The 24,718-nt window shown below is 55.1% G+C and overlaps 7 protein-coding genes across 7 annotated transcripts; all 7 read left to right on the forward strand.

Moving 5' to 3' along the window:
- Positions 1-1,612: 1,612 nt before the first annotated feature.
- Positions 1,613-3,658, forward strand: JKF63_00090 (uncharacterized protein; the record flags this gene model as incomplete). The annotated part of the gene is made up of 1 exon (XM_067896142.1): positions 1,613-3,658. One exon carries the CDS (start codon positions 1,613-1,615, stop codon positions 3,656-3,658), a length of 2,046 nt encoding a protein of 681 aa, XP_067752299.1.
- A 2,090-nt stretch (positions 3,659-5,748) lies between these two features.
- On the forward strand, positions 5,749-6,333 carry JKF63_00091 (uncharacterized protein; the record flags this gene model as incomplete). Its single annotated transcript, XM_067896143.1, has 1 exon — positions 5,749-6,333. One exon carries the CDS (start codon positions 5,749-5,751, stop codon positions 6,331-6,333), a length of 585 nt encoding a protein of 194 aa, XP_067752300.1.
- A 1,048-nt stretch (positions 6,334-7,381) lies between these two features.
- JKF63_00092 (uncharacterized protein) lies at positions 7,382-7,885 on the forward strand (the record flags this gene model as incomplete). The annotated part of the gene is made up of 1 exon (XM_067896144.1): positions 7,382-7,885. The coding sequence occupies one exon, from the start codon at positions 7,382-7,384 to the stop codon at positions 7,883-7,885; it is 504 nt and encodes a 167-aa protein (XP_067752301.1).
- Positions 7,886-8,605: 720 nt separating this feature from the next.
- Positions 8,606-9,109, forward strand: JKF63_00093 (uncharacterized protein; the record flags this gene model as incomplete). The annotated part of the gene is made up of 1 exon (XM_067896145.1): positions 8,606-9,109. The coding sequence occupies one exon, from the start codon at positions 8,606-8,608 to the stop codon at positions 9,107-9,109; it is 504 nt and encodes a 167-aa protein (XP_067752302.1).
- A 1,042-nt stretch (positions 9,110-10,151) lies between these two features.
- JKF63_00094 (uncharacterized protein) lies at positions 10,152-14,045 on the forward strand (the record flags this gene model as incomplete). The annotated part of the gene is made up of 1 exon (XM_067896146.1): positions 10,152-14,045. One exon carries the CDS (start codon positions 10,152-10,154, stop codon positions 14,043-14,045), a length of 3,894 nt encoding a protein of 1,297 aa, XP_067752303.1.
- A 1,270-nt stretch (positions 14,046-15,315) lies between these two features.
- JKF63_00095 (uncharacterized protein) lies at positions 15,316-20,217 on the forward strand (the record flags this gene model as incomplete). Its single annotated transcript, XM_067896147.1, has 1 exon — positions 15,316-20,217. The coding sequence occupies one exon, from the start codon at positions 15,316-15,318 to the stop codon at positions 20,215-20,217; it is 4,902 nt and encodes a 1,633-aa protein (XP_067752304.1).
- A 1,494-nt stretch (positions 20,218-21,711) lies between these two features.
- Positions 21,712-23,367, forward strand: JKF63_00096 (uncharacterized protein; the record flags this gene model as incomplete). Its single annotated transcript, XM_067896148.1, has 1 exon — positions 21,712-23,367. One exon carries the CDS (start codon positions 21,712-21,714, stop codon positions 23,365-23,367), a length of 1,656 nt encoding a protein of 551 aa, XP_067752305.1.
- Positions 23,368-24,718: the final 1,351 nt, after the last annotated feature.

Below are 24,718 nucleotides of genomic sequence, written 5' to 3' on the forward strand. Positions count from 1 at the left end.
TTCCTTGTTAGAATTCAACGATGTACAGGCTCTCTAGGGCGCACATGCACATAACCTTTTTTTGATAGGTTGATGTACCCTTCAGCAAAGGCTTCACCAAAGCGATTGTGTCCCTGCTGCCCGCAGGGGCTGGTGTGCCAGCGAACAATGCATATAAACTACTTCGCGATGCGTATAGAACACACGCACACACACATACAAAACAAAAACAGGATGGCGTCATATGAGTAGCCATGACAGGGAGAGTTTTTTTTTGTTTTCGAGACTCCCGAACGAACATCTGCACGTGCAGCGGTGTGACGAGACGAAAACGCGGGTGAAGATGACTGCCGGCTAGAGTTCTGCGGCTCTCTACCTTACTCCTTTATATATCCCTTGTCTTCTCAGGGGAGAGCGCCTTGTCTGCTCGAAAGGCGTGTGTCCCTTTTCATCGCATTATGCTCGACTCGCACCGGATACATGGACGGGTAGTACAAATACTGAAGTAAGCCTCTTCACACCGGTGAACGATCTCCTCCTCCTCCTCCTCCTCCTCCTCCTCCTCCTCTCTCTCCCTTCCTTGAAACACACACACACACACACACAAAAAAAAAGCAGTGTGAGGAGGGGACCGGGTGTTTCCTGGCATATTCGGCCGCTTTTCCCTCCTTCCCAGGGTTTAACCCTCCTCTGTCCGCGGCCTCTGTCCTTTTGGCCATCTGGTGCTTTGGCAGGTGTAGTACATCTAGCTGAAAAAGTTCCATTTTAAACATTTACAAAGATTTTCAGCGCCTGACAGATTTTTTCTTCATCAATTTCTCACATTTTTGTTCGAAACGTCTCGACCGTGACTGAAGCTCGTGGTCCCACACACACGCTAGCTTCACTGTACCCCGTATTACAGCTTTACCCCTCACTCATCCCAATTACTTTCCTTCCGCGATCGATTTGTGAAATACTTATATGTAAGTACATACATTTTCTTCTAAACCAGTCTTTTGTGCTCCACTGCCGCGAAACACTTTTTGATTATATCTCCCTTTGCGCGCTTTTTTTCTTCTCAATCGGTGAGCATTTTCGATTCTTGCGACTGTTCTCTTGTTGTTGTGGGACGGAGCTGCTGCCCGGCTACGTCTCTCTATTTCTCATTCAGCGATTTCATGAAATCTGTGTGTGATGGTGGGTGCCTATTTGCGTGGGTGCCTCTCCATTCCCCTCTTGGTCCTTCCACCCCCCCCCCCTCCCCCCCCCCTGGTTCTTTTATCAATGTTGGTCGTAGCACTACGCTAAATATTCGGCTCTGTACACCCAACAAACGAACTTCTTTTTACGCGCGATAGAGACGGCTTCTTGGAGACCCTCCTTGAAGCGATTTCAAGGTCGCGTGGTGACCTGGTGAGCTTTTTTTTTCCTGTCTCTCTGTGTGTGTGTGTGTGTGTATGGTTGTTTGACCGGTTGTTTTCTTCTTATCTGGGATTTTGTTTTCCAGAAGGTGGCCACCGAATCACCCGTGGTACCGCTCACTGCTCTCTTCCTCATACGCTCGAGGACATATATACACACGTGCGTCGATCCTTGTCAGCGCGACGGGTCTTGCCTCCCCCTTCGCCCTCACTGGAGCGACTCTGGGAAAATGCAAACAAAAGAGAGGGCACCCCTCGTACTCTCCATGTTAGCTGGCAAGGTGACTGTTGGCACGATGTGGCTCCGTTTCTTCGGAGCAGTCTTAATTCTCTCTTCGAGCGTCGCAGCAATGCTGTACATGGTGGTACTTGGCATTGATGAGGTTTACGCATTGCAAAACAGTGAAAACGTCTACACCACCCGTGATGCTCTCGACACTAACAGCGACGCGTTGTCGGCGACGCCGAGCACAGCTGCGAGTCCGACCCTATTGTTTCCACAGTTACGCGCCTCCATTGGCCTTTATACCGTCTGCGTCAGCGGCAACTGCTTCCGGCGCTCTAGTTTCAGCGGTGTTTTGCCTCTTGTGGACAACACGGCGCATAGCGTCACGAGGCTCGATTTACCCGAGCCGGTGCGCTTGGCATACCAAGAGGCCGCATACCAGTACGTCTTTGGGTTTGACATTGGCGTGCATTGCGGGATGCCTAGGAGGAAGTCTCGGTCTCTTGGCCATTACGGGTTGGCCGCAGTGGTGCTTTCTCTCATACTCCTGATTGCACTGTTTTCCACAGGCATGATTCTCTGTTCTCTGGTGAACGACACCGACGTGCTGATCGGCAAGCCAAAGCTCGATAGCGAGCTTCATGTCGTAACCGTCGACGTCTTCGGCCTTCCTGCGCCGTATATGACACGGAAAATCAACAGGCATCTTCGATGGAGTCAGCCGGTGCTCTATAGCGCTGGTGTGCTGAGCCTGTTGGCCTTTAGTATGAGTGTCTGCGCCATGGGTGTCACGGTCGCATTAGCCCGAAGCCACTCCAAATGTGGAAAATCGGTCTGCGTGGCATTTGAGCAGGGAATGAGGAACTTCTACCAGACAGCGACCTCTTTGGGGGTAGGGATTTCTGCGCCTCGAGACTACTCGTGTCACACCGGGAGCTCTTACATCCTCGTTGTGACTGCTGTCCCGCTCTCATTTTTTTGCGCCGTAGCCAGTGCTGCGTTGCTCATGTGCTACAAACGATCTGGGCGCCGCGAGAAGATGCTGGCGATGCGGGATGAGCTGAGCCGGTTGACGGAGATGCAGCTTTCCACCAGGGCCAGGAGCATCTCCGCCGTGCACTCGAGGCAAGTGTCAGCGTTTTTCGATGCTTCGTTCTTGACGCTGCCCTTTTCTCCCTCCGTTAGGCGAGCCTCCAAGGCGTTCCGCGGGGAGCCCTCCTCCGATCTTTGCAGTCAACCTCAAAGCTGCAATCCTCTAGGTACAACCCAATATGCGGCACATCATGGTTGCGGTCTCGGCAGCTGTATGGAAGTCAATCGACAGGTCAATCAGCTCATCGCAGACGAGGCGCAGCAGGACCAGGGGTGCATCGAGGTGGACGAATTTGTTGAAGAGCGACCGCTCTCGACACTGCAAGAGGCTATGAAGTCTAGCCAGGACGCCTTCACGCTTTACAACCCCACACTCGTCGTGTATGCCGACCTTGTCAAGGAGCTTTGCTTGCTGGAAACCCACAGTAGACATCAGCTCATCCGGGACTACGAAGCCGGCGTTGCCGAGGTCGCGGCCCTCGTTCGCGAGGGCGCTAGGGTACTCACCCCAGTACCGTCTCAGCTGCAACGGGAGCGTGCTGCACTGGAAGAGAGGGAGAGGTGTATGAGAAAGCAGATCACTCAAAGATGGTGGCACGTGTATGTGCACATGTATTGGATCTATCAGCGCACAGTCTCACACACCGCTGCGTCCCAGCAGCTTCTTCGAGGCTCAATTTCTGTGAAGCATCGAGAGAGAGCCGTGTGCGCGAGGTTGGATGCCGATCGATCGCCCTGGAGGCTCGAGGGGCTGTGCGCGACACCCGCAGACGCACACTTGCGGGCAGACCCGTTGAGTGAACTTCTTCTTGATACCAAAGCTTTTTATCCGGAGAGGAACGTGAGCGACACCTTTTCCTGTCCAACCGATTCCGATGCTCTTTTTAGTTCTGTCAGCGGTATTTCGTACGATAACGTTCAGGAGTTGGAGCTGCGTACGTGTGCTGGCAGTGTATGAGCACCTAGCGTCGCTGAATCCTCGGAATCTCCGTCAACACAGCCGAACAAGCTTAGCTAGCCCCCTCCCCCTCCCCCTCCCCAAGCTGCCTGACGTGGGCAAGGCACACTACTGCGATGCCGCCTCACCGTCAGAGCCACGCCCGCGCAAATAAACACGAGAAAGTCCGCCATTGGATCAATAAGTGGTGTTTGTGCCAAGTCTTTATGATTCACCTTTGATGCCCAGCTTTAGTCGCCCCCCCCCCCCCCCCCCCAAAAAAAAAAAACAAATGCACATAAATAGGTAAGTTCACCGAGTTGACGTGGCAGCAAATGTACAAGCAAGAGTAACTACATTGTCGTCCCTCGCGGTGGTGCAAGAAAGCCGATGGCTAGACTAGGCGCCGGCAATCTTGCGGCACATGCGGGGTGATGTTCGGCGAATGTAAGCCGGCCTGAAACTCCAGCGCTGAAACACGCAATGGACAACTCAAAGGGACTCCGTGGCTTTGACATCTCTTTTCCTACCCCCCTCCCCCCACCCCGCCCCTCTTAGTAGGCGATGGAAAAGGAGTGCGAGGCACGAGCACGGTGTTCGCACGGGCCTGTACGGTATCGGTGTTTTGACACGCAGGGAGGCACGGGTGCTCAGATATTGATCAAACGAGAACGGCCTGGGTGCAGGAGGAAGAGGTGGGGGTGGTGGTGATGTGGTGAGAGAGGACGCCCCTACGCTGAAGAAATTGAGCATCGAACAATGTTGGTGAAATCGGGGTCATGCTTCTTGTGTGGTGTCGGGTGATCTCCATGTCAAAGCCCAACGGAACCCTGCGAAATGCCCTTCTTTTTTTTTTTCTGCGACAAGAATAGAGACACCGAGAGCAACACACACGTGTACAAAAAAACATCTCACCTTTCTGTAAATTATCTTCCTAGTCTTACCCTTTATTATTATTATCCTTCGCGGTGAACTGGATCGAGTACGAATAGGGAATTAAAGGTTCCGGTGCGTTCTGCTGGGTGCAGTGCAAGAACAGTCGTAGAGCAGGTGCCGGGGTACTGGTTCCGCATCCCGGGCATCTTGCACACTTGTTATAAGAATAAAAACGGAGGAGCGTGTCACAAAAATTCTCTGCAGTTAAAACTGCCGAGGATCTTGTTGCCCGTGGAGCTGTGGATCGTGTAAAAGTGCAAAGATATCCGACCGAGCTGCCTCATACTGAATGGGTTGGCCCCTCTCGCCGCTGCACGTCTCTTTCCCCCTCTCTCTCGCGTTCTTACCTCTTCACTACCGCACCAGTACACTTTTATATAATTGCTATTTGTTTCGATCTCTCTTTTCAATCCCCCAAATAAACTCATCGTGGAACGACTCAGAAAATGTTTCGTTGTCTACATTCTACTGTGTGGATACGGGGACGGATGGGCTAAGAGGGGGTGGGGGAGCTTGGAGGCCTGCATAACGCACGCACCGATATCCACCTTTGCATCCCTTTATTTGCTTGTGTTCTCTCCTCCTCCTCCTCCTCCTTCCCCCCCCCCCCCCCGGGGGGGGCACTGTAGATTAGCTGTTAAGCAGCAACGGGAAGAAAAAATTCTCGTGAGCCACCTACACATTTTTTTGTGTGTGCGTGTCTTTCTTTCCCTAGTGGAACACACACACACACACAAAAGTGTATTAGTGGCGTTCCCACATGTTGTTGTCCAGACGTGAAAACATATACATGTATATGTATATGTATATATATATGTATATATATGTATATATATGTATATATATGTATATATATATATATATATTCACTCTTGGAGCATCTGCTCACCTTCTCCTGGCCTCTCTCTTTCACCTGTGTACAAATCAAAGGAAGGAGGCGGGGATATCAGGTGCCAGTCTTTTTGTTTTTCGACTCTTTATCCTTTTCTTCTCTCCCCACATGTCGATTTGTTGTGCGCCCTTGTGTTTAGCTTGCTGTTAGGACGCGTGACGCGTTGGCAGAACTTCTCGCGAGCTGAGACTCATTTTTATTTGTCAATCTCACACCCACACACGCACACGGACACCTTTAGAGTGACCCTCCTCTCCATTTTACAGCACCCCACAGATCGCACATGTCTTCCAAGAGTATCGACACGTTCAATGTGTCGCAGAGTCGCCTGCGCGCTGCCACGTTTCAGGATGAGGAGGAGCGGCAAAACGCCGAGTACGCAGAGCGCCACAACCTGCAGGCACTCTTTAGCGAGTTCGCGGCACAGCTGCGCGAGAAAGACCCCAAATCTGAGCATGAGGCGGAGCGTGTCCTGTTGGATCTCCTCTCGCACCGAAAGGCAGAGCGAGACCGAGCCGCGCTCCGTCTCCATTTCGATACTTCTTTCGAAGTCAATCGCGACAATGGTCGCAAAGTCTTGAAACTGATCACTGGCCCAGAGACGAGTACGCTGCACATTATGCAAAAGACGCGGTCTTTTGCGGTGGATGACACCTTCACGGTATCACTCGAGGAAGCCGAGGAGCTGACAGATACGTTCTACGAGCTTGGCCGCTTTGTGGTGGAATCTGCCAAGGGTGAGCCAAATGGTTTCATCAGTATCGATGACCGCGACGTTTATCTCCTGGCCAACAGCAAGGAATGCTCTGAGGTTGTTGACGAGCTCTTCAACATGGTCTTTATCATGAAGGTGTCGAACGGTAACTGAGAAACGGGGTGCTGGCACCAAAAATAGAAGCTGGAAGCGACACTTCCGATGATAGTGCAATGGGAGCGGGTTAGACTGCGTACTTGTTGCTTTCTTTATATCCACTGCACCCCCTACCCCCTCTTCTCAGTCTCGAGCACATTTCCCCATCCCTCCCCCTACATGCTCTGTGTTTGGTGCGCACGTGTGTGGAACGTCCCCCACTCCACAGTGTTTGTGGCGGGTGTCGACCCTCCTTGCTACCGTACCCGTCTTACTCGCGTTCTATCACGCAAGAGGATGTTGGTATTCCGTTTCGGTTTCGGTTTCGGTTTCGATTTTTTTTTTGTTTTCGCGAAGTGTATGTGTATGTATGTGTGTGTGTACTTCGCCAACTCTTTTTTTTTTTGCTTCTTTGCCAAAGTATCTGTGCCGCTTTCTTGTGTCTCTGTCTCAGACGTACCCCCTTGCTCACTTGTGTTACGTCACCCGAACGCTTATATATATATTTATATTGGTGGTAAATGTGTCACGTCTCCAAACTGTTTTCGTCTTCCACCACGTTCTTCCCCATCCCCTCCAACCACGTGCTCACATTTGCTTTATTTTATTTTTGGTGTGTCTGCCAGGAAACTTCTCCCACCGTCAGAGCTTACGCAGTCGGAGTTGAGCATCAGGGGGGGGGGGGAGGAGGAGGAGGGAGGTGCTGGACTGAAGATTCAAATGTTTACCCAGAGAAAAGGATCATGATCACGAACACCTCGAGGGGCGAAAAGACAACGACTTCGTTTTGGTGACCTCTCTGTCTTTCCTACTGCCACACCAGCGAAGGACCTACCGTCGCTTGTGGAGCTAACTTTATGCATCTAGCTGCGCTCTGCAAAGTCTCTTGTATCGCAAATGTTGCGCCTCGTAGACCTTTCCTTTTTTTTTTCTGCACTTCCCACCCCCTTTCTTTCCCTACATTTTGTCATGACGACCTCCGCGCTTTCCCATCGCGCGGATTACTCTCACTACCCAACTCCATCAAAACTTACCGCATAAATCACCAGAAGCCGCAGCAACAACGATGTCGACTTACGTCCCCAAGCCGTCCCGCGACAACGTGTACCGCTTCTTCTTCACGGAGGGCGTGATCGCGTGCAAGAAGGACCGTATGGGCACCTGGACGGGTACCCTCGGTGATAAAACGTTCACGGTTCCGTGCATTCAGGTGATGCAGCTGATGCGCTCCTTGAAGAGCCGCAGCCTCATCAAGGAGCAGTACGCGTGGCGCCACTACTACTGGACTCTGAACGATGAGGGTATTGCCTACATGCGCAGCTACCTGCACCTCGCACCGTCTGCGATGCCGAACACGCAGAAGCCGAGCAATGTGAACTTCGAGAAGGTGACGGAGGGCCGCGGTCGTGGTCGCGGCCGTGGTGGTCGCGGTCGTGGCGAGGGCCGCGGTCGTGGACGCGGCGAGGGCCGTGGTCGCGGGCGTGGCTTCGGTGGCGAGCGCATGAACTACCGTGCTGCAGCTGCTGCTGGAGCCGGCGCCGATGCCGCCCCAGCCCCGGCTGCGGAGTAGACTTGTTTGCCCGCCACGGACTAGTACATTTTTCCACCCTGTCGTCGTATCGAGCGGGGGAGAATATTTGGTGTCCTACGCGGTGAGTCATTTTAAATTTTTTTTCTGGGTTTGTCGGTCCCGTTTTATTTCCTCTCGTTGAGCGCTGATTTTTCTTTTCCTAACAATGCGATATGAAACAAGTGCTCAACACAATACCGTCGTCGTCGGTGTGGCAGAGATGATAGCGCCCCTCGTCAAGGGTGCAGCACCTCTAGTTGTTGGGGGCGTGTGTGTGTAGAAAGGGGGGGGGGGAGGGGTGGGCTGTTCTTCTGGGGAGCTCATAAACTCGATTCGGGGTGGCTCTCCTATTTTTTTTTGTCCACATGAAGAGTTCCCTTTGACGCCCCTCCCCCTCCCACACACACACGCACACCTCACGCACTGCCACGCGATCCTAAGAGGAATGAGTAGGCGTCAGTCGACGTGTATGACTGCGGCATATTTTCATCTAGACATGAAAAGTCTGTACCTCGTAAAGATAAACCTTTCCCCACTCTTCGTCCCCCGGCCTCCGCTCTCCGCCACCCACATCTTCCCATTACCGTGGTGCCTCTCTCTCTCCGACAAACACTCCTCTGCACCCTCCTCCTCCCCCCAAAACACGCACACACACCATGTAACGGTTATTCTGCCTTATGCCTATGTTTTGGTGAATGGGTGCATGTAGTTAACTGGAAAATGTCGACTTACGTCCCCAAGCCGTCCCGCGACAACGTGTACCGCTTCTTCTTCACGGAGGGCGTGATCGCGTGCAAGAAGGACCGTATGGGCACCTGGACGGGTACCCTCGGTGATAAAACGTTCACGGTTCCGTGCATTCAGGTGATGCAGCTGATGCGCTCCTTGAAGAGCCGCAGCCTCATCAAGGAGCAGTACGCGTGGCGCCACTACTACTGGACTCTGAACGATGAGGGTATTGCCTACATGCGCAGCTACCTGCACCTCGCACCGTCTGCGATGCCGAACACGCAGAAGCCGAGCAATGTGAACTTCGAGAAGGTGACGGAGGGCCGCGGTCGTGGTCGCGGCCGTGGTGGTCGCGGTCGTGGCGAGGGCCGCGGTCGTGGACGCGGCGAGGGCCGTGGTCGCGGGCGTGGCTTCGGTGGCGAGCGCATGAACTACCGTGCTGCAGCTGCTGCTGGAGCCGGCGCCGATGCCGCCCCAGCCCCGGCTGCGGAGTAAGTGACCAGTGCGTGATCGCACAAGCTATCGGTGTGCGAGAGGATCGTCTTCCGTTAACAATGTAGGGCATGTCGTGCGTTCCAGCAGTGCTTTTCATGTATTTTTCTTTCTTTTTTTGTAAGAGTGCTCTGGGGCATCGTTCCCTCGGAGGGAAAACAAAACGACGAAAATGAATCAACGCGAACGCGGCCTTTGCGCTGGCTGTATCGCCACTTTTGGGCAGTTCTCGACTCATGAATAGATGCCGTTTTTGCATGGTCTAAGAATGGCGAGCAAGAGACCCAAAACGCAGGTGTGTGTGTGTGTGTGTGTGTTGGCGGAGGGGGCGGGGGCGGTGGAGGGCAGCCTGTATGTGGTGAGAGGACTGAATCACATACTGTTTCGATGATGACACGTCTTTGGGCTCACTTTTATCTAGTCTTCCCCACCCTCATGTCCGTGACACCCTTGATGCAGGCAAATCTTGTTCTCTTTCCGCTTACAGGGTTCTCGCTGTCTCGTTCAAACTCTCTGTGTGATGCCCCAATGGAATACTCTCATTACCTCCGATCTCCACTTTCGTCTCATTTTTCTTCTTTCACAGATGCGACAAGTCCGCTGAGCCCCTCCCCCCCCCCCTGGAGGACTTTTGCCAAATACCGCCGGTCACAAGTGATTTTTTTTTTCGTGCTGGGAGCTCAAAATACGTGCCTCTCTTCGCACAGCTCAGTTGTTTCCCCTTCGCCCTCTTTTCGACCTCTACTTGCGCTGCAGCGCTTTCTTCGCGCCTCTCCCCACTTTGTGTGTGCGTGTGCGCACGAGGAATCACTCGCCGCGGCTACGTACGCCTCCCTCCCTGCTCCCTGCTCCCCTCCCCAAGAAAAAGAATAGGAATAGAGGGACCAGTTTGAACCGGGCAGGGCGGCACTTTTCTGTTCGTAGCGTTTGGATTGGGGGAGAGAGTAGGGAAAGAAGGTTGGCGTGTGCTCGTAGTCGTGCCTCACTTTGGATCGACGGCGTTTTTGAAGTGGCTCTGTAGGAAAAAAGGACGAAGGAAAACACAATGCACACAAGCGTGCGGTGGACGGATACCGCGGATGCGGTCAAAGGTCTGCGTCCCCCTATGAGCAGTATCTGTTACAGCCCGTCGGGGGACTTTCTAGTGGCAGCATGCGGTGTGCGCGTCCTTGTATATGCCGCATCCACGGGCACTTTGCTGCACTCGCTGAGGGGTCATCAGGACACGATCCACTGTGTAGACTACGCTGGTGACGGCAAGCGCTTCTCAAGCGGCGGCGCTGATCGGACGGTCATTCTGTGGTCTAGCAAAGGCGAGGGAATCGTGAAGTATCAGCACAAGGAATCCATCCAGGCTCTGGCGCACAACCCCAGCACCTTCCATCTGGCATCAGTGTCGAGCGTCGACTGGGGCCTGTGGTCTCCGGAGCAGTCGAAGGTCTCGAAGTACGGGCTTCCTTCTAAAGGGCTTTGCGCCGCCTGGACGCCAAACGGCAAAACACTGGCAATCGGGATGCTGAATGGCGCTGTCATGCTCCTGGACAACGGTACCGAGGAGAGGGGGGCTGGTTTAATCCAGCGATCGGCTCCCGTCTGGACCCTCGCCTTTTCGCCGTTGCGAGAGAACGGCGTGGATGTCCTCGCGGTTGGTTCGTGGGACCAGCGCTTGTCTTTTTACGACCTTTCCGGTGCACCTGTTGGCCGAGAGCGTGAACTGGACTTTGACCCCTGCAGTCTGTCGTACTTCAACGGGGGTGAGTACATGTTGCTCAGTGGCTGCGACCATAAAGTCACTCTCTTCACGAACGATGGCAACCGGCTGGTCGAGGTTGCTGCTGCCGACGACTGGATCTGGTGCGCCCGACAGCGGCCGCGACAAAAGCAGATCTGCTATAGCACCAACGACGGCAACGTAAGCTGCATCGACATCACCATCACTACTGTTCACGCCATCTACAACGAACAGTACGTTTTTCGCAAGGACATGACAGACGTTGTTGTGCACCAAATGGCGCTGGATCGGAAGATGGTGATTCCATGCAACGAGTACGTGCACAAAATTGCCACCTTTCGCGATCGACTCGCGGTGCAGTTCCAGGAGCGCATCATCGTTTTCGAGGTCTTCTACGACGACGAGCGCAATATGCGCTATCAAGACATTGCGCAGATCCGCCGACGCCTCGAGTGCTCGCTGCTGTGTGTGACGAAGAAGGCTATCATTGTGTCTAATGACAGGCGTATTTCGATGTACGATTTCCAAGGGGAAAAGCGACGCGAGTGGTTGATGGAGAGCGCCGTGCAGTTTGTCAAGGTCGCTGGTGGGATGGAGGGCCGAGAAATTCTGATAGTCGGTCTGAGGAGTGGCCAGGTGATGAAGGTTTTTGTGGACAACCCCTTTCCCACCTTACTGCACAAATGTAACGCGGCGGTTAAAAGTGCCGATCTGAGCAGCTCGCGCACCTGCCTCGCCGTCATCGACAGTACCGACACCCTCCAGGTCTTGAAGCTAGGTTCCAAAAATGAACTGCTCTTCTCCGAGAACAACGTCACTGCAGTGACCTTTAACGCGAGCATAGATGACTTAATCGCTTTCACAACTGGCAACAACACGCTGCACATCAAGACGGGCTCACTTCCTGCATACCAGCAAGCAGTGCGCGGCATCGCCGTCGGCTTCAAGGCGAACCACGTCTTTAACCTCCATTATTCGAACATAATGGTCCTCGATGTACCGCACTCACACGCACTGTACAAATACGTAGAAATGCGCGACCTTGACCGTGCATACGACATCGCCCGCCTCGGTGTGGCCGACGGCGACTGGAAGATGCTAGGGCTACACGCGATGAGTCAGCTGCGCCTTGATATCGCGCGCAAGGCATTCACGCATATACAAGACGCTAAGCTTATTGAGTTACTCAAGCTGCTGGAGCTTCGGCACCGCCAGTTGGGAGTCGATGGCGGGGTGCCGCTGGCGGAATGCAACGGCAACACCACCACTCCAGTAGCAGCGACATCAGGTACAAAAGCCATTAGTCCCACGGGCGAGTCCCCGACGGTGCGCGCGGCGGCCAAGAATGGTATGCTTCACGGCAACATCCTTGCCTTTCAGGGCAAATATCAGGACGCAGCGCGGCAATTCGTGAAGGCTGGCAGCGAACTCAAGGCGATGGAGATGTACTGCGACTTGAAAATGTGGGATGAGGCGAAGAAAATCTGCAGTGATGACAAGATGCTCAAAGATTTGATTCGCCAGCAGGCGCGGTGGGCCGAGGACTCGCAGAACTTTATCGAAGCAGGCTCTCTGTACGAGAGCTGTGGCGACTACGCAAAGGCGATTGGAATGATGGGTCAGGCAGGTCAGGTCGACAAACTGATGAAGATGTGCCGCAATTTGCCCAAGTCGGAGGTTGTCCTCATAACAGAGTGTGCGCACTTCTTTCGCAAACACAACGCCATCCCGTTTGCCATCGAAGCGTACGAGAAGGTGCAGGATCACCGAGCGCTTATCCAACTCTATGTAGCGCGTTGCGACTGGCGTAGTGCTTTCACTGTTCTAGAGAGCGCGCCCGCCCTGGCGCGCGAAGTGTACGAGCCGTGGGCGAGTTGGCTGGCTGACAACGACAAGTTTGACGAGGCCCTTGAGGCCTTCCGTGCGGCAAAGTTGCCGAAGGAGGCAACGCGCCTGATGGAGACGTTGGCGACAAACAGCGTGACATGTCGCAAATTCCGTGATGCGGCCTACTACTACATTCACCTAGCGGAGGCGTATGGCCAGTTCGAGGACGGCGAGAATCCATCCGACGTCCAGAAGGCGGCGCGAATCCGTCGCAGCAATGAGTGCGTGCGCCGAGGTGACATGTACTACGCCTTTTCCAGCGTCTATGCCCACACGACACAGCCGCTGCCGTACAACGAGCTGAGTCTTTTCCATACTGCCAAGTATCTTTTGGGGATGTCTGGCGAGTCCACAATGCCAATGAACATTGGCAAAGGCGTTATTCTCTACACCCTGTCTCGGGCCGCGAATCGCCTGGACATGGTGCGCACAGCCCGATCCGTCTTTGAAAAGCTGCAGGGGGTGATACTTCCAGTGTCTATGATGGAGCAGGTGGACGTCGAGACGCTCATTGTGCGCAGTAAGCCGGTCAAAGACCGTGACGAGCTTCTGGACCGATGCTTCCGCTGCAATCAGCTCATTCCGCAGCTCCCGATAGCCGGTGATCGATGCCCCAACTGCTTCCACCAGTGCGTGCGTTCTTTCGTGAACTTTGAGTGCCTGCCACTTGTCGAGTTTGTTCTCGCCAACGATGTCACCGACGAGGAGGCGGAACGGATCATCGTCTCCGGTATTGGCCGCCGGAAGTCGGCGGATGACCAAGAGAGTGAAACACACACAGGCGCGACAGATGCCAGTACACTCTCCAAGGCTAAGGAGTGGTGTTCAAGTAGTGGCGCGAACGTCATGAGCTTCGATGGCGGGAATATTGATTACGAGATTGATCAGCAGCTCGCCGCGATGGGTCGTTCGAAGGCGATGGCAAATAAGGGCAACGACCCCTTCTTCACGCAGCTGCAGTACGTGCTCCGGCCCGGACGCGCCGCCGCTGCGTACGAGCCCTTTGTTGCGTCGGCAGACATTCTGAAGGGGTTCCGCCGTGATGAAGTCTTCATTGTGCGGCCGCGTTACGGCACGCTGCCCGTGCCGAACCGCTACTATCGTCTAATGCCCTCTGAAGTGAAGGTATGTCTGTGTACTGGCTGCCAGCATTTCTTTATCGCGGAGGATTATGAGGCGGAGTGCATGAAAGGCAGTGGCTGCCCCATCTGCCGGTACCGTCCTGGAAAGCAAGTGAGCCGATCTATGAAGCGCATTTTGTTTGACATGGAGGCTGCAGCCCCGGTGGGGTCGACTTCAAGTCCGGCGTCCGCTCCCTGAAAAGCGCGTTCACGGCCAAGGCCGTGCGCGTGTGGAGCGGTGTGGATGTGCTGACCGCCCTCCCCCCCCCCCTCCGCAGAGCTGAGTCAGTGTGGGTTTGCACTTCCCTTCTTTTTTTTTGCCACGCCCGAGATGATCTCTGAGGTGTACTATGTGCTTCTTTGCTCTGGTACTTCTCTACTATGGTTACGATCTGACGGTTCCCTGCGGACTCCTCGACTGCCACGTTGACCTCCTCCCCCTCCTCGCCTTCCCCCCAAGATCAGCAGAAATGGTGCGATTTGGCGGTGTGTGAATCTGTGTGTGGAAATCAGATTTTTTGTTTTCATATCTATGTTTAGAAACTTTTTTAGTTCACTGGTTAGGTCACACTGCCCTTCCTGATCCTCATGTGAGTGCCAGTGTGGCCGGACATGCGTACTCCCTCCCTCCCTTTCTCTCTCTTCCTTCACTCCCCCCCCCCCCATCCCTCCCTCCGTCCATATCACTCCCCTCTTTGGTGTGTGGGTGTGTGCTTACGTTGAAGTTTTGCATTACAAGAGAAACAAATGGATATGGAAACCTCTGCGAAACTTACCAAGGAGACAAAGGTGGTGCAGGAAATCAGGGCGTGTTGCATAAGCGCGCCACCTAGTGCACGCAGCTGCAGGCACTTTGATTCTTGCCGTGCATTGTGGTGCAGGTTAAAAGACAGGGGGTTGCCGCTTGATTCCCTGCTTTGTCGCCAGCTGCGCTACGGGTCTCGTCTTCTGCGCTATGACATGGCGAGCTGTCTTGTGGAGAGGGCACAGGGTGATCTGTAAGAGTACAAAAACTAATAAGCCGCCTTCTTTTTTTTTTATTGTGTGTGTGGGGGGGGAATCAGTACAACCGGTATCTGTCGCTGGCGAGTCTTCACAGCGTTCACATTGCACCTAGGCTACGTATTACCTCGTCGAACGCGTTCGCCCTCCCTCACTCAATGCTCCTTTTACTCTGGGCCGTTTTGAAGGATCGCCATACTCTCTCTCCCCCCTTCCTCTCTGCCTTCCCATTCAACCCTTGTGTGTCTTGTTTCTTTTTTCCCCCAGCCTTTCCTTTATCTTGTCCTCGCCGGTGTGTCGAAGTTTGCTGGTGGTGACGCACACATTGGAAAGAGCTCACCTCCACAACGAAACGTCTGTTCAGGGGATTATCACCGACGACATCGTTTTGAATCGCCTAGCCGGAATCCTAGAAACGAGAGAGGAAGGGATTAGCACTACTTTGGTCCGCGCTCGACTCCGTCAGGATGTGGAAAGGAAAAGGTGCGTCGCGGCAACGCCGGTCCTGCCTGGGTGCGGTCTTGTCTCTCTTTCTCTTGCTTCTGTCAGCGGACGCTGTCCAGGGGGCGGAAGCAGAAGTTCAGCTTCAGCTGGAGAAGCTTCCGTGGACGTGGTTGCCACAGCTCGATCTACCGATTCCGCCCGATTTCGTCTCTGGACAGCGCATCGGGAGCACAGCAGAGCAGTGGATGGTGCTCTCGCACGTGGGTGTTCCATTGCTCATCGACGCTGTCAACATCAACGACCTGACGCAGATAATGGAGGTCGTCAACTTTATGCGCACCACCGCCGCTGGCGGTGTCTGTCCACGCTACACAACAACATACTCCTCTGCGCACTACTGGTTTCACCCAGAGGAGCTGGTGCTGCTCTATGGAGAGGAGCGCTGGTTCGCTTTGCAACGACTACAGTCCCCAGCGGCCTGGTCTCTGGTCCTCAAAGAGGACATCGGTCCTGCTGTTCGGGCCGCAGAGCGTTTTATCGCCGATCTCCAGGCAGTGGACCCACCAGGGCAAATCACGATCATTTTTCATGGGCAGGAGTCCGCTGTGGCACCGCTGCGGGTTTCGCTCGCCGACTTCAAGGTGGTCCTCCAAAGTACTCGCTTACGCGGCTTCATGGAGCATCGAATACCGCAGCTGCTCGTGGATGCTGAGGCACCTCCCTACCGCCTGCACATACAGCGTCTATTGCGCTCGAAACTGCAGTATCACGAGGGTATTCGCACTTTTGATGAGGCCGTCGCAGAGGCGCAGCACGATGTGCTCGTAAGTCTGGACAAACTGCGTGAAAGCGAGCAGGCCGCCTACGCGCAGCACAGGCGCTTCAAGCAGAGCTATCAGCGCTTTTTGCGGGAGCGACAAGCGCGCTCCCAAGCACGCAGGGATACCAGCCGCGCTGCGAAGAACACAGACAAGGACACGTCAGCCGGCTCGCACAGGGTTACAGGACTGCGCATCCGACATCCGCCGGGTACTTCCTTTGCACCACTGGCTGGTGGAGGCGGTGATGTGGCGTGCAGGAAGGTGTCTGCTGCGTGGAATACGCTCCGCGTTACCGGCGTCCGTGACGAGGGGGAAAGGCGTGCGGTGCAGCTGCGCCGTTTGCATTTACAGCACAGGTGCACGGAACCGCTGCCGAACCTGCTGCGCACCCCCTCTGCAGTGCAGGAAAACACGCGCCTGAGTCCTGCCGCTGCAGACGTCTGGCGTGACGGTGTGGTGGAAATGAAGATGCAGCGGCGCAAGTCAGGTCGGTCGCCAACGTTCGCGCAGGTGTTTGCCCTTGTCTACCACGTGTGGAGAGCGGAGGCTGCCCAACGGATGCCTTGCTCTCCAGACAACGCGACATCTGTAGCCGTTGAGTGCTGGTCATCCTCCACAGCGGATAGCGCCTTTGATGCCGCCGAATTCGTCGCCTTTGTGGAACAATTTGTGCAAAACGGAAACGCTGTCGCAGCGGCGCCCAACCATCGCCTGCCATCGTGGATCAACGCGGAGCTCCACTACACGCTGGCCCTTCTACAGCTGGTGGGGCCACACGCGATGCCCCCGAAGAGGCATCTTGCCCAGGCCTCTTCCATCGCTCGCGCTGTGGTGAGCTTGCACGTGTCGGTGAGCGCCGGGTCTCACCACGCGGCCGGTGCTTTGGCGACGCTCCGGGAGCATGGTATATATGTCCGCCAGCACAGCAAGGCAGCCATGACCCTGCTCCTACGATCTATGGAACACGCGCCCACAAACCTCTGGCGCGAGCTGCTGGTGCGTCGTGGATCTCACGGCTCTCCCAGCTCCACTAAGGGGGCGATACCGCAGCCAGACGCGTCGCGACTTCTCCGCTTCGAGCAGTTCTACGCGGTGGACCACAGCTTCAGCGAGGTAGACGACCCCTTCATGACTCGCCAGAGCGTTGCCACGCTCGTAGCAACGACCAACGAGAACGTCCAGATTGGTGAGGAGGAGCCCGGGTTGGAGGACGTCTACCGCGAGGCAGAGGTCCGACGCGTCGAAGGTAATGACGAGGGCCCGTTAACAGCGCGGCTGAAGCGGCGTCTTCTCAAGGCGAATATGCTGCTCTCTGGATTCAAAGGCGTGCATCGAGACGCACGGGAGGCGCAGTGTGAACTTCTCGTCATCCTGCGTCATCTTGGTTACCTTTGCGATCTCGACCTCCGTTCCTTGTTTGCTTCTGGCCATATGAGACACAGGCGAGATTCATTCTCTGCAGGCTCAATGCCCTGGGTGACTCTCATTGGTGCGGCTTTGACAGAATCGTGCGCCGAGCATGAGACGGAGCTACTTGGCCTCGTTAAAAACGGCCATCGCACTCTTTTGAGTTGCCCAAACAATGCCGCTCTCCCACCGCGACGGTCTGAGCGTCGTCTTGACGTGCCGAACTCAGAAACGCTCTTTGAGCTACTCCGGGAGACACTGCTGTCCCTCAGCTACGTGAATCTCATCTACACACATCGGTACGACCTGAGTCACCTCTACGCGTCTCTCTCCTTGGCGCTGTCTCTTCACGTTTCACGTACGACGACGGTGCGTTGCACCACAGCCGCCAGTATGGGTACATTCTCTGACGCGGCCCCGTACTCGAGCAGCCGCCACAAGGCAGCGGCAGATTCCTTGGTTGAGGCTGTAAAAAGGGTGGCGGAGAGTGACCAAAAAATAGCGTGGTGTGCCGAGATGCTTCTTGCAAGGCTCGAGAAACTTCGCGACTCCGCTGCGAAGGCGCGCGTTGACGATGTTGTGTTGAAAGGTTCACTGCAGCGAGCGCTGCAGCGGTTTGCCAACGTGGCCGACTCTCCGCTTCTCTCGACCGAATCGTTGATACTCTTAGGGGTGAGTCGATGGGCGGCGAGGGGCCCATTATCGAGTACGGCCGTTGAGGTGGCTGCGTTTGAGCGGGATGTGTCGGAGTGGGCAATGGCACCATTCGACTTATTCCAGCGGCTGATGTCGAATTCTTCAAGGGGACCCACTGCGGCGGCAACGCAACAAGCCCCGCAACCGCCTCCCAGTGAAGGAACCTCGAAATCTTCCTCAGACCTGGGGGTCAGAACACCTCTCATGGACGTACATGCCCTCTTTCTGGTGTGCTTGGCGGCGATGAAGCGGTGGAAGGACGACTTCCCACTTTTGCACACGTTGGACGCGACGTCCTACTCAGTTCGCCGCACCGATCCCTTTGTCCTGGGCTCATTTCTCTTGCGAGCCCGCGATGCCGCAACAGGCGCACCTCTCATCTCCATCGAGAAGCTGCGCAACATTGCCTTCGCTGCCTCCCCCCACTTTATGGGTGAAACTCCACACCTGCTGCCGCGCGTGGACGACACGGTCGACTCGTATGCGGCCAGACTTCTTCGCTTCGCTGCTCGGCATATTTACGCCCTGGAGCCCTCAGTGGCACTGCTTCGCACCGGCGGCTACGGGGCGCATACCACTGTTGGAAAGAGTAGTGCCGCGGCTGAGACAATGGTGAAAATCCTCTGGGCAAGATCTCTGGATGACGGCCCACCGCGCCAGTCGCGTTTGCGAATCTTGCGCAGAGCGAAACAGCGGACCATGGAGAACGCAGACTTGCAGACGCTGCTCTACGCGGCTGATGTACACGACTACATGAACCATTCACGCTGGACCAGCGGGGAGGCGTTGTTGAACGCTGTGTACAACACTCTGATATCCCCCTTTACGACGTCGACAGCAGAGGCGTTGATTCTCGAAATGGAAGCGCAACTGCAGCTCCTGACGCCACAGGAGCGTGAGGCTGCGGTCGGAAAACGAGGCCAAACCGGGTTTGAGAGGCTCTCTTTTCAACGGGAGTCTAAGGGAACGGCGGTCACTGCGTTCTTGGATGCCTTCGCGGTTGATGCTACCCTGCGCGAGTTTTTCATCGCCGGGCACCTCCTAAGTCTGGCGTTGGAGGCAGGGATGCCAGAGGGCTTCTCGCTAATTCTTTTAGAGGTCACAGGGCGCGGGAATCCACATCTGCACGGCTTTGCCGAGCATCTGGCGGAGTTTGTGTTTGGTCCGTTGGCGCCGAGCGTGTGGACGGGGCACCATCTCACCGCGCAGTGGCAGCGGGAAAAGAAGAAAACCGTAGAGGAGGGTTCACTTTTTGTGCTAGACACGCGGTCACCCTTCCGCTATGCGTCGGTGGAAGCTCGCCAGGAGTTGTTTGCACGTGTGAGCCGGTGGAATGCGGCGAAGGCGCAGCGGGTGGACGACGGTGAAGCCTGTCTCTTGGGGAAGCGCCAGCGAAGCAGGATTTCGCGGGCCCTCGATGAGCTACTATGGTGTACCGGGCTCCTCACGCGACAGGTCTACAAAGATACCCACCGGGTATACCCCTACGCCTACGAAGGTTCCGTGTTTCCCGCGGCTGATCTGGAGTGTGTCGCAGAGATGAACCATCTGCTAGAGGCTCAGGGATCTCACCGTGAAGCTGGGCTACCGACAGGTGAGGGGTCAACGCGGACTTCGGCTGAGCTGCGGCGCATGCAGCAAAACGGTACCGCACTGCTCCGAGACCTGAGCGAGCGATTGGGCCACGTCTACGGCCTTCTCAGTGATGCGCCGGCGCGCCGCTTTCCGCTCTCCGAAGCCGACTTCACCCCTAACGCGACGGGGAAGGGGGGCAACGGGCCTGTCGCGGAGTCCGATCGCGACTATTACTCTGGGTTCTCGCGTGTGTCCACGCAGATGGTCGAGCCATGGAATCGGCTCTCGAAGGCATATGGCGGGGAAGCGGTCGCATACGGTGAAGGCTTCTTTTACAACCAACGACTGCATCGTATAAGCGGATACCGCTGGGGTGCTACACTGAAACTGTTGTGGTTCCGAATCCGAAACATGTGGCCTCTGTAGGTAATATTGCCCCGAAGTCCGCTAACGTTATTTTGTGTGTGTGTGCGTGTGTGTGATGTGCGTGGTGCACATCTGAGCCCCGGCGTGGTCGCGGCGCGTTTTTTTTCCTTTTCCTGCTTATGGGGCGAGGACAAACAACAAAGATGAAGAATCGCGTCCCCATTAGTGTTGCAGCTTCTCCGCCCCACCCAGATCACTTCCAGAAAAAAAAATCAAAAGGCATTGGTGTGCGCGTTGGTGAGCGATGAGTGTGATCAGCGGTACCGACGCCGATTTCGCTGTCGTAGCACTTCCTCTCCCCCCCCCCAAAAAAAAAAAACACAGTTGTCCATCACAGAAGAGGGACATCCTTGAGGGCTAGGATCGCTCTGCAGACACTTTTACTGGGATTCCTCCCATGCTTTTTCTGGCATCTTAACATCTTTTGTTACTGCCGCGCCTCTCGTTTCTCTCTGTCCGTCTGTCTGTCTGTCTGTGGGTTTCTGTTGACGAGCAGTGCACCCCAGCGTGAGGTGTGACGCTCGAGCATTCTACCTTGTGGGGACGCCAAGAAGCCGCTTGTCTCTCCTGCTCACGCGGAACTACTTGCCCCCCCCCCCCTGACAGGATAATGTAGCCACCACGTATCGAGTTCAGCGCGAAGCATCGCTGCTGGGGTTTGGCGGTCGGGTTGTTGGCGACGTGGTGTGCCGCGGGTGGCCACGCGCCGCGGCGCACTCTCAAGACGACCCGGATGCCTTCCAGGCTGCGCTCCCTGTGGGTTGGCGGAGGAAGTCTGGGCCACCAGCGAGGCGGTGGCTAGGTGGCGTTATCACGAGTCTGAGGCTGGGCCTTAGATAACCCTACCAGGATTGCTGCTAGGCGCCTCTCCCGCTTTGACTTCTCTCACCCCCTCCCACACACGCAGAGGCGTTGGTCTGTGTGTGGAGATTCATGTATACTCCCGTGCCGATGGTGCTGTGTACAGGAGCTGTCGTATTTCGGAAGAGGGGGGGGGAGGGGGCACAGCCAATAGCCGGCCCACACGAAAGTACAAATGACCACAGTAGGTCAGTTCGTCTTCTAGACGGCATGCTTTTTCGTGGCCGTAGAAGTTGTCTTTCTTCAGCCTGTCGGCTTACTTCTTCCACCTGACGGCCATACGCATCTCCTTTCTGGTCTACAACTTTGCGCTAATGCTCTTCTCTCTACCTCTTCCCCCCAGCCTTTGATGAACGTTCCACACGGCGTTAAACAGGGTTTCTGCAACAAACGAAACGAGTGACTATCAGGCTCATTGAACACACACACACACATATGCTTCGATGTGTCTGCTCATAAACACGTTCACTTGAGCATATTGCGATTCTTCTGTTCAACGCCACTTCACTCTTGTTTTTTTTTCCAGCCCCCTCACGGCCACATCGGAGGCACTCTCCAAAAACCGAGGAGACTTGGGGCCTATTGAGGCCCAGTTAGGGCTCCTGAAGCGCTCTACAGGCAGTCTTGATACAAATGCCGTCCAGCTTCGTGTTTGTGCCCGCCGTCCTGGCAGTTCTGTGTCTGCTCGTTTCTCTCACTGCCAGATGTGATCCCTCTACCTACGGTCCATCGCACACGGTGATAATTGAATCAGGGACACTTCCAGAGGCAAAAACATTTGCGCAACTAAGGCTACGCGCTGGAGAATGGGCGTACCACTTTAACGCTGGTGAGGAGGCTGCGTTTTTTGAGGTCGAAGATGCCGCCAATCGGCAGTGGCAGAAACACAAGGCAGAGCTACGTCTTTCACAGGCGTATCGACAGAGGCTCCACCAAGAGAAGGATATCACTGGTCGTGAAAAGATGGGCTCCTCAGCTTATCACGATAACACACAAGGGCGCAACTCAACCCCGCTGTCTTCTGCCGATTACTTCTCAGATCGTAGCGTGCGGCGGCGCCGGACGGAGCGCCTGAAGAGGCAATCGCAGTACAGTGACGCTAATGCGCAGGAGGTCGCTGATGCTCGAGTGGTGGTGGAAAAGGAAATAGCGGCCCTATGGGACTATTTTCTGACCGCGGGTGCAAGTGACAGCGCGAATGATCAGCAGTACCTCGGCATCGTGGAGCGACATTTTTCCCACACGTTTGTCAACAGAAGCGCGGCAGGTGCATTTGTGACAGCACCATGGGTATCGTCTTCACTCCTCCACGTTCCCCTTGTGGTGGTCGACGCCAACCTGCTTCCAGTCATGCAACACGAGATACGTGATGTCGGCGATCTGTGGAAAACGCTCCACGCAAAAGCGCCCTCACCAGCGGCATCGGCCGCCAAGGTAGAGGAACAGCTGAGGCTGCTTTCCTTGATTGTCAAGGAGAGTAAAAGGGTGGGCGCCGAGGTGGCGCTGCTCGCGCGGCCTTTGGTCGAAGCAACGACGGGCTGGGTGGCGGCGACGCTGACGACGACGGCTGAGGCGATTGTCGCAAACGACGAGTCCACGGAGGTGAAGCGAGCGAAGCTGAAACAGCTTCTCAAGCAGCAGTCTCAACTGCGCAAACTGAGGCTGCTACTCGAGAAATACACCAAAGCCTACCAGAGTCCTGTGCGACAGGGTGAAGTCTTCACCGGCGAAGCAACACTTTTTGCGCTTCAACTAATCGCCAAACAGCGCTTCGGCGACGACGTGTCTGGGCTTCTCAATGCGGTACCTACCCTTAGCTTTACCGCACCTCTTACTGGGCTATTGGAGGAGGAGTGGCGGATACATGTGTTGATACCGTATGCAGTTTCTGTTGTTTACTCCATAGTTTTCACTTGGGTGGCCGAGGAGCTAAAGAGCCGTTTTCTCTCTCGTGTGAAGGCTGGCCGACCCTGCGCGCCAAATTTCGCGGTCTCCGGCGTGGTGGAGAGATCACGGAGCCGCGCGCGGCAGGCATTTATGTTCATCTCGTTCCTCGAACTCGTAGTGCCCCCACTTCTGCCAATTATGGTGGCACTCGTGCACCTGCGCAGGGCACGAACGTGGATATGGAGCCTGATTGTTTTGATGCGCCCTAGTCAACGCGTGATGTGCCTGACGGCTCTTGCGCTCTTCAGTGCATTGAACCATGTAATCGCCGTGATGGTGCGTTACCTTTTTGACATGGTCGATCCTTTGACCTACCGCCGCCAGCTCGCAAAAAAGAAGTGAGGAGGTGGCCAACCCCCCTCACGTTTGTATCCATAGGGGGCAGATGTGTTTTGTTGGTGTAAGCTTTCCTGTATGTCCTATTGTTTCGGCGCACTGGAAACACGGTAGCGAATTGGGGCGGTCGCACTGGGGGGGGGGGGGAGGGGGCGCCGTGATGTGGTGTTTTTTGGCTACGCTCGCCCCCTTCCCGCCCCTTCTTCATACGCGGGGAGGTGTGTACACTATTTGCCTGTAATGGTGGAACTCCTGAGAAGCCTACGTAGTACTTACGTTGGTGCAGCGCCCACGGGCCGGTGCACGGATGTCGATGATATTTCGTTACCTTTTTTTGTTGTGTGTGTGTGTGTGTGTGTGTGTGTGTGTGTGTGCGTGTTTGTGCGCTGTTTAAAACACACATCGGGCCCCCCCCCCCCCCCCCCCCCGGGATGTGGTGACTTTTTTTTTCTTCGCGTGCGCGGGTTTCGCACTGTTTCGTGTCCTCAACTCTGACATACACGAGTCTCCGGTACCTGACAAAGACATGGAGTACACACCAAAAAAAAAAAAGATCACCGCTCATACTTGGATTCCCGAGAGATTGTAGTGGCTACTCAGTGTGTGGTGGTCGTGATTGGCCTCCTCCACGTGTACTGGCGGTTTGGGAAACAGAGTTCATTGCTTGCAGCGGCTTCCCTTTTCTTTATCAGCAGCTTTTTTTCTAAACAAGGCGACAAACACTTTCTTCAAGTCCTATGTAACACAAGTAGTACACTAGCGGTTTCCTCCATTAAAAGCAAACTGCTCTAATCCCCAGCACACATTTTTTTTTGATTGGTTTGTGATTGAGGGACTCGCCACTATATTATACCCAGTGCGGCGATATCCACACTAGACAATCCTCTCGCCTTCACATCCTGAATTCCTGCCTTGTGTGTGTGTCTGTTTCTGTCTCTACCTGGGACAGGTGCCCAACCCCCGCCCGCTTTCCACATCGTCTCAACCTCAGCAGCAGCAGCAGCAGAGCAGCAAAAAAAAGGTTCTTCCCTCCCTTTATCACCAGTACACAATCTTTATTCCGTTTCCCTCTCAACCTCTTGATACCTCGTTGGATCCCATGCTGCTGGCACGCGTTGTGCTAGTGGCGTCCATGCACGTCGGGGTGTGGTGCTCGACAGTCGCTTATTTTCTCTCTTACTCCGACGCATCACGCGACATCCTCATTCTCGCTTTTCCTGCTCGCTCACCGCATTGGTACTTCGCCCCGCCCTCCCCCCCCCCCCCCCCCCCCCTTATTCCTGCCGTGATGCGACTTGAAAAAAAAATCCCGTCTACTCTTCCCTCTGTTTCTTTCCCTTCCCTTACTTTACCTTCT

The sequence above is a fragment of the Porcisia hertigi genome, chromosome 36 (genome assembly GCF_017918235.1).
Source record: "Porcisia hertigi strain C119 chromosome 36, whole genome shotgun sequence".
NCBI lineage: Eukaryota > Euglenozoa > Kinetoplastea > Trypanosomatida > Trypanosomatidae > Porcisia > Porcisia hertigi.